This window comes from Erythrolamprus reginae, chromosome 2, assembly GCF_031021105.1.
Source record: "Erythrolamprus reginae isolate rEryReg1 chromosome 2, rEryReg1.hap1, whole genome shotgun sequence".
Classification (NCBI taxonomy): domain Eukaryota; kingdom Metazoa; phylum Chordata; class Lepidosauria; order Squamata; family Dipsadidae; genus Erythrolamprus; species Erythrolamprus reginae.
The window spans coordinates 239,631,097-239,643,206 of NC_091951.1; the positions used below are offsets into that span (position 1 = coordinate 239,631,097).

General features: G+C 38.2%; 1 protein-coding gene across 3 annotated transcripts in view; it reads left to right on the forward strand.

Annotated features, from left to right (window-relative positions):
* The window catches only part of PIGG (phosphatidylinositol glycan anchor biosynthesis class G (EMM blood group)), a 97,120-nt gene that overhangs the window by 59,819 nt on the left and 25,191 nt on the right, over positions 1–12,110 (forward strand). For all 3 annotated transcript variants that reach the window (XM_070742319.1, XM_070742318.1, XM_070742320.1), the window contains one exon: positions 1,058–1,361. In XM_070742319.1, coding sequence (XP_070598420.1) covers positions 1,058–1,361 — 304 coding nt within the window. The remainder of the gene's footprint in view (positions 1–1,057; positions 1,362–12,110) is intronic.

Below are 12,110 nucleotides of genomic sequence, written 5' to 3' on the forward strand. Positions count from 1 at the left end.
TCTCAACCTTTCTCATGCCGCGACCCTTTAATGCAGTTCCTCGTGTTGTGTTGACCCCCAACCCTAAGTCTAGTGCCAATTCTCCCAACAAAGCTTGAAGCTGATTGGTGGGAAGGTCCGAGAGACACCCCCACTGTAAATAACTGATTGGTCGGATTGTAAAAATAGGTTCCAAGGCGCCAGAATAGAAGCTTTAGTTCCTAACACCATGGGAAGTTTGTCTTTGGCGACCCCTGTGAAGCGGTTGTTCGACCCCCAATGGGGTCTCGACCCCCAGGATGAGAACCACTGATATAGGGAATGTCTACACATTTTTTGCCATGAAAATCTTGGAGAAAACTTTGTTTCAGGCAATATTAAAGTACTTAAGTGTCTGAATCTAAGCTTTGGGACAGAAAATCCCCAGTTCAAATCCTCACCCATTCCCCACCTAAGCACATTCACATGCTAAACTATATAGATAATGTTTTATTTTCTGGATTGTGATTTTGAATATACATATATTAGTTTAATATATGTATATGATGGAACATTAATGTTGTGAAGGCAGATGTTGCTGTTGCATGCTTAAGAATGATTCATATTTTGCTTTTTTAAACCTTTTGAATTAACAGACTTCTTCTGTTTTTTTCCTACTGTTCCTGAGATAAATTCAGCAGAGCTTTCAAATATCGATCAGCTTTCTGAAACTAATTTCATACATATTTATTTGACAGTGCTGTGTATTTTTTTTGGCCAAGTTTACAGTATAGCACAATGAGCTTTAACTGCATCCATTTCAGATAAATATGTATGGAGTTAATCTCATTCTTTTCAGAGCACTGGTTTAAGATACTTTCCGACTTAGATCACTCTGTTTCATTTAAATTATTGTACAATTCTGTTTGTTGGGATGCATTAATGCGACCGTGATCAGCTTTACTATCACTAATGGCACAAGCACGGCTACTTGTTTTGAGTTAATGCCTTCTCTGCATTTTAGCAAATTATGTCCAGAAACAAATGTTTGAACTCATCAGAAATTGATTTAAGTTGTCTTTTTATTGTCTCTTTTTAGGGGCACAACCGAAGCACGTTTTGTTTACATCTTTGTTCTTGGCATCATCTTCACAGGCACAAAAGATTTATTCAAATCTCTATTTTTTTCAACGAAGATCAAGTTTACAGGTTTATGGGAAATCTACGGTGGGCTGGTTCTGCTATCAGCTCTCTTGCTCAGACCTCACAACTTACCAGTTTTGGTCTTGTGCCTACTCATTCAAACCATGATGAGAAACTACATCTGGAAGCCACTGGAGTTTGATGCAGCTCAAGTTACTATCATGCATTATTGGTTTGGACAAGCATTTTTCTTTTTCCAGGTAAGCCAGGAATTGCAAATCTTTAGAAAGAACTCACAGTCACGCATAAGTGAATTAAGGAGCTAGTTTCCAATATCAGTTCAGATCAGTGTTTTTAAACCAGTGTGCCGTGACACGCTAGTGTGACGTGAGACATGGTCAGGTGTGCCGCGAAGCTCAGAGAGAGAAAGAAAACAAGAGAGAGGGAAAGAAAGAAAGAGAGAGAGAAAGAAAGAAAGAGAGAGAGAGAAAGAAAGAAAGAAAGAAAGCAAGAGAGAGGGAGAGAAAGAAAGCAAGAGAGAGAAAAAGAAAACGAGAAGGAGAAAGCAAGAGAGAGAGAAAGAAAGAAAGAGAGAGAGAGAGAGAAAGAAAGAAAGAGAGAAAGAGAACAAGAGAGAAAGAAAGCAAGAGAGACAGCAAGAGAGAGAGAGAAAGAGAGGGAGGGAAGGTGGGAGAGAGAAAGTCATAGAGGGAGGTAGGGAGAAAGAGAGCAAAAAAGAGAGGAAGGAAGGAAGAGAGAAAGAAAGAGGGATGGAGAGAGAGAGAAAAGAAGGGAGAGAAAGGGAGGGAGAGAGAAATAGAGCGAACGGGAGGAAGAGAGAGAAAAAAATTTTGTCCAAACTTTTTTGAGCCAACACCCCCCCCCCTCAATGTGCCCCAGGGTTTTGTAAATGTAAAAAATGTGCCTTGGCTCAAAAAAGGTTGAAAATCACTGGTTCAGATAATGATGGTAAGACTTTAGATCTTTGTCAACAGCTAATATCACCAAAACACTTATTTTGGAGAAAAGAGTTGAACAAAAGGTAGTAGATACAACTGATACAATAAGTCAATCACATTTCAGTACCTTTGGCAAGATGTTTTATTACTTCTAATGGTTGTAATTTATTTCAATCATTTTTATATACTGTACTGTTTATTCTCTCAGACAAAAGCATATAAACCACAAGATTTCAGATACTGTTTTCTTTCTAATAGTAAATTAGTCATCGAGTTTCACAATTGTCTTGTACTCCAAACAGTCTAAATAAAATAACAAAGTCTTTGATGAGGAGAAAATGTTTTAGGTAAATTTTTATTGGGGAAGGCCATGCTTAAAATATGAAGTACAGTGTTCCCTCGATTTTCGCGGGTTCGAACTTTGCGAAACGCCTATACCACGGTTTTTAAAAAAATATTAATTAAAAAATACTTCACGGTTTTTTCCCTGTGCCACAGTTTTTCCCACCCAATAATGTCATATGTCATCGCCAAACTAATAATTTTTGCAAATAAATAACAAAAAATAATTATTATTGTTAATAAATAATTATGTTTATAAATATCAGGATCACTAAGTGTCTTATTCAATGGTGAGTACCAGTAATAATGGTGAGTAAATGGTTGTTAAGGGAATGGAAAATGGTAATTTTGGGGTTTAAAGTGTTAAGGGATGGCTTGTGATACTGTCCATAGCCAAAAATGGTGTATTTACTTCTGCATCTCTACTTCGCGGAAATTCGACTTTCGCGGGCAGTCTCGGAACGCATCCCCCGCGGAAATCGAGGGAACACTGTACTTTAAATTGTGCCCAGGAACCAACTAGATCCAGAATAGTTGGTCTGATTTAGTGGTCTATAAGGTATGGAAAAAAATATAAATAAAAGCTAACACAAACATGGCAAAAATATTCATTTCTGTATTTTGTATTTATTTTTTTATGATTTTGATCCATTTTTATAATTGTTTTAATATCTTTATTTTTTTACTATATTGTAAGCCAACCGCAGTCACCTCAGACAGTGAGATGGGCAGCTTATAAATTTAATAAAGAAATTAATTTGAGGGTCATCGTCCAGAGAAATAACAGATTTCCCTATTTGGGATGAGATTATAGTCCTTCTGAAGGGGTGTAGAACATGAAATGCAGACCTCTGTTTTGTTTTCTAAAGTAAGTAAACAGAGTAGGTTTGTTTTTAATCAGGTTCACTTGAGAAACCGGCAGTTCTTGAAAGAAAATAATTTTAAAACTGCAGCACCTACATGGATAATCCCTGAGCTAATCACTGAAATGTGTTTCGGAGGGCTGTTTTTGTATACAGAAATGTCAACTATACAGAACTTTGCAGCCAGGCCAGTTTCTAGAAGGGGGAAAAGAAAACAAGCAAAAATGACATTTTACCCTGGTGCCAGTTTCTTTCATCTGAGATACAGAGTATTGTTAATTGCCTTTAAAGACAATGGTGCCTGGGAGTTTGGGAATGATCTCTGATTCTTCCTATCCAGGGGTGGGCTGCTGCCTTGATGGGGGGGGGGGGGGGCGCAGTGGGGTAGCAAAAATGGAGCTCCACCTCACAGCACCCATTTTGCACTGAAAGATGTTGAAAGAAATTGCATAAGCCACACCCACAGTGTGGTAGTAAAAATTTTGATAGCCCTTTACTGCTCTTATCCCTCACTTGCAAGAAAGTTAACCTGTTATTGCCACATACATGACTCATGACAGAACAGTTTCTACATTAGCTGCTTTAATACTTTCGAATGCATCCCCTGCTGAATTGAGAGGCATATTTGTTCTCTTTCCTTTTTTTTTTAAAAAAAAGTCTTGAACATGCCTCTTTTGAGACAGTCCTTAAATAGTTGATCCCTTTAATTCATTGTTAATATTCTGGCTTTTAACTTGAATTTGTAATTTTAAGCCTGCCTTCTTTCTATTGTAAACCACCGAAGACTTGTTGGTGTATAAAGATTGGTTATTTATTGTTTTACATCAGTAAAACCATTTTCAGTGCTACATTTTGCTTCAGGGTATAACGTCTTTCAAGGCTAGTAACACATGGATTATGTTGTAGTAATCTGAAAAATAATTAAGGCATGGAAAAATCTGGTCTTTAGAGAAAGTACTGCTCTAACTAAAAGAGACTAGAAAGACAATCCATTAGCTACTGTTTTTATGCTATTAAAAAGCTTTTTATCTTTGACTTGAAATTATTATTTCTCACAGCACCTTTCTATGTAATCTGTGTTTATATATGTAATTTCCCAAATTGTCTAAATTTATATCTAAATGAAGATTGAAGATAGGCTGTAGATATAAATTATTGAATGATCAGAACAGTACTATATCAGCCCTGGGATTTTAGGCAAGAATTGTTTTTATTGAAGCTTTTTTTTTTTAAAAAAAGGCTTGCCACTTAGATTGACTAAATTTTACCAGTTTTTCCCCCAATCTATAAGAATTTAAGGAATGTTTGCATTAGAAAATCCTAAAATGAAGAAAATCCTTTTTTGCAGTCAAAAATGTTGAAATGTGATATCTTTGGAGTACCGTATATAATTTAACTGTTGCTAGATGACCATTTGCTAGTTTCACTAGTTAAATTTAAAAAAAACCTAAAATACAATTATCCTGTCAAATGAAGGAATGCCTTTATATTTTATATTAGTTACATGTATTTAAAACATAGTTCCCTTCATTTATGGTTGGATTGCAATGATATTTCAGGATAATCTGACAGTTTTAGGAAATTTTTCATGCTGTCACTCTTGTAGTAGTACGGTTTTACATTGAGGGGTCATGTTTTCAGATCATGGTATTTGCCTAGAAATAAAAAGATCCAAACAATTTCAAACCATTTATATTTTGTGTCTCTGCCTGCAGTTATCAACACCTTTTATTTGATACATTAATCTATACAGACTTACATTATCATGGTATTTAATAACCTAATCTATTGCTGACTTCTCCATATATTTCCTTGGGGGACCTAGTTAATGAACCAGACGTGTTTTGGTGGCAGATAAGAATCTCTTTAGAGGTGAAGATGAACACATCTAGCTAATTAAAAAGCATTGTTTATATCCTTTCTATTTTCTCCAATTCAGGGATAAAAATCTAGAGTGTTAAAAGTTGTATAAGACATACCAACCTAATGTAGGTTAAAGGAAAGAAACATGGATGGCAAAGAGGAAAAAATGGTGGGTAGTAGTCCAGTGTTAGCGTGTTGCTAGTCTCTTCTGACCTTTAGTTCTGTCTAATGCTTCCCTTATTTTACTACCATTAACATGCTGCAATCTGTAATTCTTTGATATCAAGTTCTAGACTCATAAAATTTCAGTGCTCAGCATGAATCTTTCCATCAGGCTTACTGCCTCTATGCGCAGGGGAATTTTGGTAAAACATATTCTTGGGGGCGGCTCACAACAAGTGGAACAAATCATAAATAATCCGACTAAATTTAAAATATTTGAAGATTTAAAAAACCCCATATACTAACAGACACACACACAAGCATACCATGTATAAATTAAACATGCCCAGGGGGAGATGTTTCAGTTCCCTCATGCCTGACGGCAAAGGTGGGTTTTAAGGAGATTACGGAAGGCAGGAAGAGTAGGGGCAGTTCTAATCTCCGGGGGGGGGAGTTGGTTCCAGAGGGCCGGTGCCTCCACAGAGAAGGCTCTTCCCCTGGGGCCCGCCAACCGACATTGTATAGTTGACGGGACCCGGAGAAGGCCCACTCTGTGGGACCTAATTGGTCGCTGGGATTCGTGCGGCAGGAGGCGGTCTCGGAGATATTCTGGTCCAATGCCATGAAGGGCTTTAAAGGTCATAACCAACACTAGCAGTGAGTTTCCTGCTATGATAAAGGGTTTCTGGCAAGGCATCCAGAATGGGTCATCTTAACATAAAAGAACTTGGGTGCATAAAAAACCCACTGAGGTTGGTTACAGATGCTCTGCAAACCAATCTCGCACAATAGTGTTTGAAATATTTATGTAGTATTTTCTATGCAAGATTTTTTTTTAAAAAAAGTTGAATTTGTAACAATAAGAAGAACTAATGCAAACTAAAATAAAGAAAGAAAGAAGGAGGAGAAAAAAGTAGAGATAAAAGGAAGAGCTAAAAGCGCAAGAGAAAATGAAGAGATAGGTAAAGAAAGAAGGAACGTATAAAAAGGAATATTTAAAGAAGTGGTTTCCCTCTTCTTTACAGCAGATATAAGTACAATATTATTTTTTAAACCCTGTCTCTAGGATTGTATCACAACTCTCTAGTCTAGTCTATTTAATCATCAGGAACATAAATCACAAGTTCATTTTCTTCTTTTCATTGTCATATAATAAACTCGTTGCAGTTATCATATATATGTGTGTGTGTGTGTGTGTGTGTGTGTGTGTGTGTGTGTGACATGTTATATATATATATATGTAGTACTGTAGTCGAAATAGTAGTCTCCCTTCCTTTTCATTATCAGCAAAAATGTTACATACATGTAACATATTTTTGATGATAATGAAAATAATAATGAAAAGGAATATATCTATATCTATATCTAACTGTTATATAACTGTCTGTCTGTCTGTCTGTCTGTCTGTCTGTCTGTCTGTCTGTCTGTCTGTCTGTCTGTCTGTCTATCTATCTATCTATCTATCTATCTATCTATCTATCTATCTATCTATCTATCTATCTATCTATCTTCCTTTTCATTATAATTATATATAACTGTTTATTAACTGTTTATTCCAGGAAGACATGTTCTACTTTCCATTGAATATTGATTGATGCTTAAAAACCTCTGAATCACTACATATGTCTATGCCCAAAATTTGATAGCTTTTTCCCACATCCACCAAGCATGATACAATGACCATTCTTGTTCACATTTCCAACATCATTTTGACGTGCTTAACACATTCTAGATAATTTTTCTGGTGTCCTATATCAACAGTATAAAATTTTCTTTAAGATTGTAACATAATGTACATTTCAATCCTTTCAACCACATATGGTGTTTCCGCATTGTTCTATTGGTGAATCTTTGTTATTTCTTGTCTGTAAAATGCTTCTTGGGCTGAGAGCCAAAAATATGTTTTTGGGTACTGCTTGGATTGTATCTTTCCATATCCTCAATGTCTAACACAATGATTTTTGAAATCTACATTAATCATCACTCTATTGTACTGCAAGTATTCATGCCATCCAAATCTCAGGTCATGTTTTTCTAACTCTAAAAGTCTTTTATTTCTCAACAACTCCCATTCTTTCATCCAAACCAAACAACTACAAAATGCAATTTTGGATCAGGTAGACCCAATTCTCCTCTTTTCTTTTCACCTTATAACATATTTGACTCATGCCTTTTTCTCTTGCCATGTAAATTTGGATAGATCTTTTATGCCATTGTTTAAATGGTATCATTATTTTTAATGACCCCATAATCTCTTGCAGGGTAGAGACTGGGCAACTGAATGGAGCTGAGTGTTTATTGACTAGATGCCTTTTCTGTCGCCAATGCTATATTCAGCAGATATAGTCTCATCGTGCCCAGAGAGAGAAATATGTGCCTCTACCTAGGTTTGAACACACAGCCTCCTAATTGTGAGGCAAGAGCTCCACCTCTAGGCTACCACACTACTCCATTGTTTAAATCAGGGGTCCCCAACCGCTGGTCCGCGGACCAGTACCGGGCCGCAAGGCATGTTGCACCGGTCCGCGGAGTCAGCAGCTGCTGTGGAGCCGGCGAGTGCCAAGCTGTTTCCTGTCTCTTTCCCCTCACGTTCACTTGGGGCCGCCATTTGCCTCGGGCTGAGAAAACCTTTGCTTGCTTGCTTTCTTCCTTTCCTGTCTTTCTTCTCTCGTCAAAAGTGGCCTATTTCTTCCTTGCGAAGCCCTCGCTCTGCCTGCAGCTCAAACGAAAAGGCTTTGGCATTGTGCAGCTCTTCTTTTGCTAGGCTCCCCCACCCTATTCCTGGGGTGTGTGTGACCATGAAACCCCCACCACCAGCTCTGGTAATTTTCTTTTGGAAGGATTCCTTGCTGCAAGAAAATTACCAGACCTGGCACTGGTGGGCGCTCCAAGCAGGCAGCGATCGCAAAGGAAGGTGACTGTGTCCGTGGAGGCACCTCCCCCTGCTCTGGGATTCCTTGCTGCAATCCCAGCCGGAACGGGGGGGGGGTGTCCTCTAGAACTGCTGAAAGGCAAACGGCGGTCCCGAGTGAACAGGAGGGGAAAGAGACAGGAAACCGCCCCCTCCTACCTTTCCTCCCTCTGTCACCTCAACTCCCCCGCAAAATTAAAAGGGGGGGGGGAGAGAGACAATGGAACGATAAGCTAAACCCCCTTTCCGCCCCCACCGGGCCATAGAAAAATTGTCTTGCTGAAACTGGTCCCTGGTGGAAAAAAGGTTGGGGACCACTGGTTTAAATGGTATACCAGTTGTCAAAACAGGTATTTTGGAAACAAAAACATCATTCCAGGCAAAACATTCGTTTTTATCACAGAGATCCTCCCCAACAGTGACAATTGTAGTTTTTCCCATCTTAGCATGTCCTTTTTAATTTCATTCCATGTCTTAGCATAATTGTTTTGAAATAACATACACTTCATGTTTGTCTTAATGCTAAGCAAATATTTTAATTTTCCCCTCAATCTTAAAACCAGTTTTCTTCATCAGTTCTATCTCACCCTTTAATTCCATTGCTTTTCTTAACATCTTTCTATTCTCATTACTAATTTTAAAATCTAACATACAGCATAATTTTAATTTTCCATTAGTATCTTTTCAAAATCACATTCAGCTGATGCCCGCTTGTAATCTTTACTCGATCTTGCAATTCTCTCATTTTGTCTTGTATTCATTCCAACCGGAACAGAGACAAAAGGTATCCTTGTCTTGTCCTTTTATGTATCAGACAAGGTTTTATTAATTCTCTGTTAACTATTTGTGCTTTCTGTGAGTTGTGAAATGATCATAGAATCTTAGATCTAGAAGTGATCTTGGAGGTCTTGTGATCAATTCCCCTGACCAACACAGAAGTTATAATAATAATAATAATAATAATAATAATAATAATAATAATTTATTAGATTTGTATGCTGCCCCTCTCCAAAGACTCGGGGCGGCTCACAACAATAATAAAAACAATGTTATAGTGAAACAAATATAATATTTAAAAAAGAAAGCATATAAAACCCTATCATATTTAAAAACCAAACAACACATACATATCAAACATAAAATATAAAAGCCTGGGGGAAGGTGTCTCAACTCCCCCATGCCTCGCGATAAAGGTGGGTCTTGAGTAGTTTGCAAAAGACAAGGAGCGTGGGGGCTGTTCTAATCTCTGAGGGGAGTTGATTCCAGAGGGACGGGGCCACCACAGAGAAGGCTCTTCCCCTGGGGCCCACCAAACGACATCGTTTAGTCGACGGGACCCGGAGAAGGCCAACTCTGTGGGACCTTATCGGTTGCTGGGATTCGTGCGGTAGCAGGCGGTTCCGCAGGTACTCTGGTCCCATACCATGTAGGGCTTTAAAGGTCATAACCAACACTTTGAATTGTGACCGGAAACTGTTCGGCAGCCATTGCAGGCTACGGAGTGTTGTAGAAACGTGGGCGAATCTGGGAAGCCCCACGATAGCTCTCGCGGCCACGTTCTGCACGATCTGAAGTTTCCGAACACTCTTCAAAGGTAGCCCCATGTAGAGAGCATTGCAGTAATCGAACCTCGAGGTGATGAGGGCATGAGTGACTGTGAGCAATGACTCCCTGTCCAAATAGGGCCGCAACTGTTGCACCAGGCGAACCTGGGCAAACGCCCTCCTCGCCACAGCCGAAAGATGATGTTCCAATGTTAGCATACCACCTCAAACAAATGGTTGTCCATCTATTCTTTAAATCCTCCAGCCGTGGAGCACCTACGACTCTGGGAGACAAGCTGGTTATTATTTACTGCAAGAAAATTCCTCCTGATTTCCAGTTTCGATTTCCCTTTGAAGACCTTCTTGTCCTACCCTCAGATCAGAGGTAGGTTCCTCACTGTTCCTCACAGTTTGCCCAAACAATTAGCGACCTGCTGATAATGTCACAAAATTCCTCATGGAATCAGCCAGCTACAGCCTACCCTGTACCGATGTATCTAGTTTTTCCTACCTAGATGGAAGATTTTAGTTTTGTTTGCACTGAATTGCCTCTTATTGTATAGGCCCTAATGCTCAAGTCTGTCAACTCCTTTTGATCTTACCCTTTTAATAATATACTCTGCAAAAATATTCCCTTTAAAACAGTTCAAATTGTCAAAGGCCTTCTCTTGCATCTAAAGAAACAGATGTACAGTAGCTTGTTTTTCATTGTGTTGCTACAAATATTCCAAAATGTCTGACCCATTTCTAATATTAACCCTCGACTGTCTTTTAGGTACAACACCCCATTGATGTTCATTGTGACTAAATTTTTCGAAAGGAAAATCATTGTAAAACAACTTGTAATCATTATTCAACAACGATGTAAGCTGTAAGTTGTTGAAATCAGATCTTGGCCCTGTTTAAGCATTAATGCTACATTAGCTTCTTTGCAGTTGTCTGGCATCTTTCTCCTGGGTGAAAAAGAATTCATCGTATTTTGTAAAGGTTGCAAGAGTTCATCTTCAAAACATTTGTAATAAGAAGCTGTAAACTTTCTGGTCCAAACATCTTTCTTCTTTTAGTGTGTGTCTCCCCCACCACCACACACACATACACTTCACAGACTTCATGGTCTGATTTTATGTCTGTGTAGCTTTTGGTAAATTTGTTTCTTTAAATATTCATCCCTAACCTCCAGGGAAATTTCTTGTCCGTTGTATAAATTAGAGGCATATTGATGAAACTTTTTTACATGTTCACATTATGTGTTATTACATTATTTTCTTATTGTAATTTTAATATCATTTCCGTTTTCTTTTTGTAATTTATATGCCAACCATTTCCCTGGTTTGTTTGGAGACTCATTTATTTTGCTTTGCATAATTCATTTTATTTCCATTTTGCTTACTGTTATCGTAGACAATTGTCACTGTAGAAGCTTACTTCGTTGGGTAATATTTACTTTCTTTGGAAGCTTCTTTAATTTTTCTTTTTATCTCATCCAAAATAGCTTGTATTTTGTCTTGCCTCTTCTTTTTAAGTTTGCTAGTTCACTGTTATGTTGTATACAATATGAAAGCTTTACTTGCATCCTAAGTCATCTTTATGGCTGTGTCTTTGTTAAGAAGGCATAATCAGCATGTCACCCATTTCCTCAAACAGATATGCATATTAATCTGCGCAAGCAAATATTTACAAATATTTGAAATCCTTCTTTGACTTGTGTGATATTCACCCTGCTTCAGAAAAGGCAACAAGATTAGATCTTGAACTGCACGTTCCTCACCCATTCTGCATAATCATATGTCCAATTCAACCCATATTTCTCAACCTCATTTCCAGCAGAGATTGTCTGGAATCCATTCCCAACTTCATTGGGCTCTCAACCAGTGTGTCTCTCACCGTCAGAGCTTCGTATGATACCTTTAGTCATTGGACAACTTATTTGCAGGGTTCTCCCAACATAAAAACTTCCATGATCAAATTAAAATTCTTCCAAACATGCCTTCAAATGGGTTCAGAAACGGAGAAGTAAAAGGGAGGTGAAACTACAATTTTGTAAATTGAGAGGTGCAGATTATGAGTGATTGGACCATCTCTCGCCTCAGGCCTCTGATCTGACTCAGGGCACCCAACTTCGGTAGCCAAAACCTGGGGCACCCAAAGCTACAAAATCATTTTGAAGACGCAACATAATTTTATCTCCATGCCATCAATAATACAGGGGCTATTGCACTCCCAACAAAGTTGTGACATTTTGCTGAGCAGCCATGATCAACAGCTGATCCTGGGCTTGTATATGTTTGGCATCTAAGATTGCAAAGGCAAGATAAAAAAAGGCAGACATAGGTGGAAATTACAGCATGATATAAGAATCTTTGGA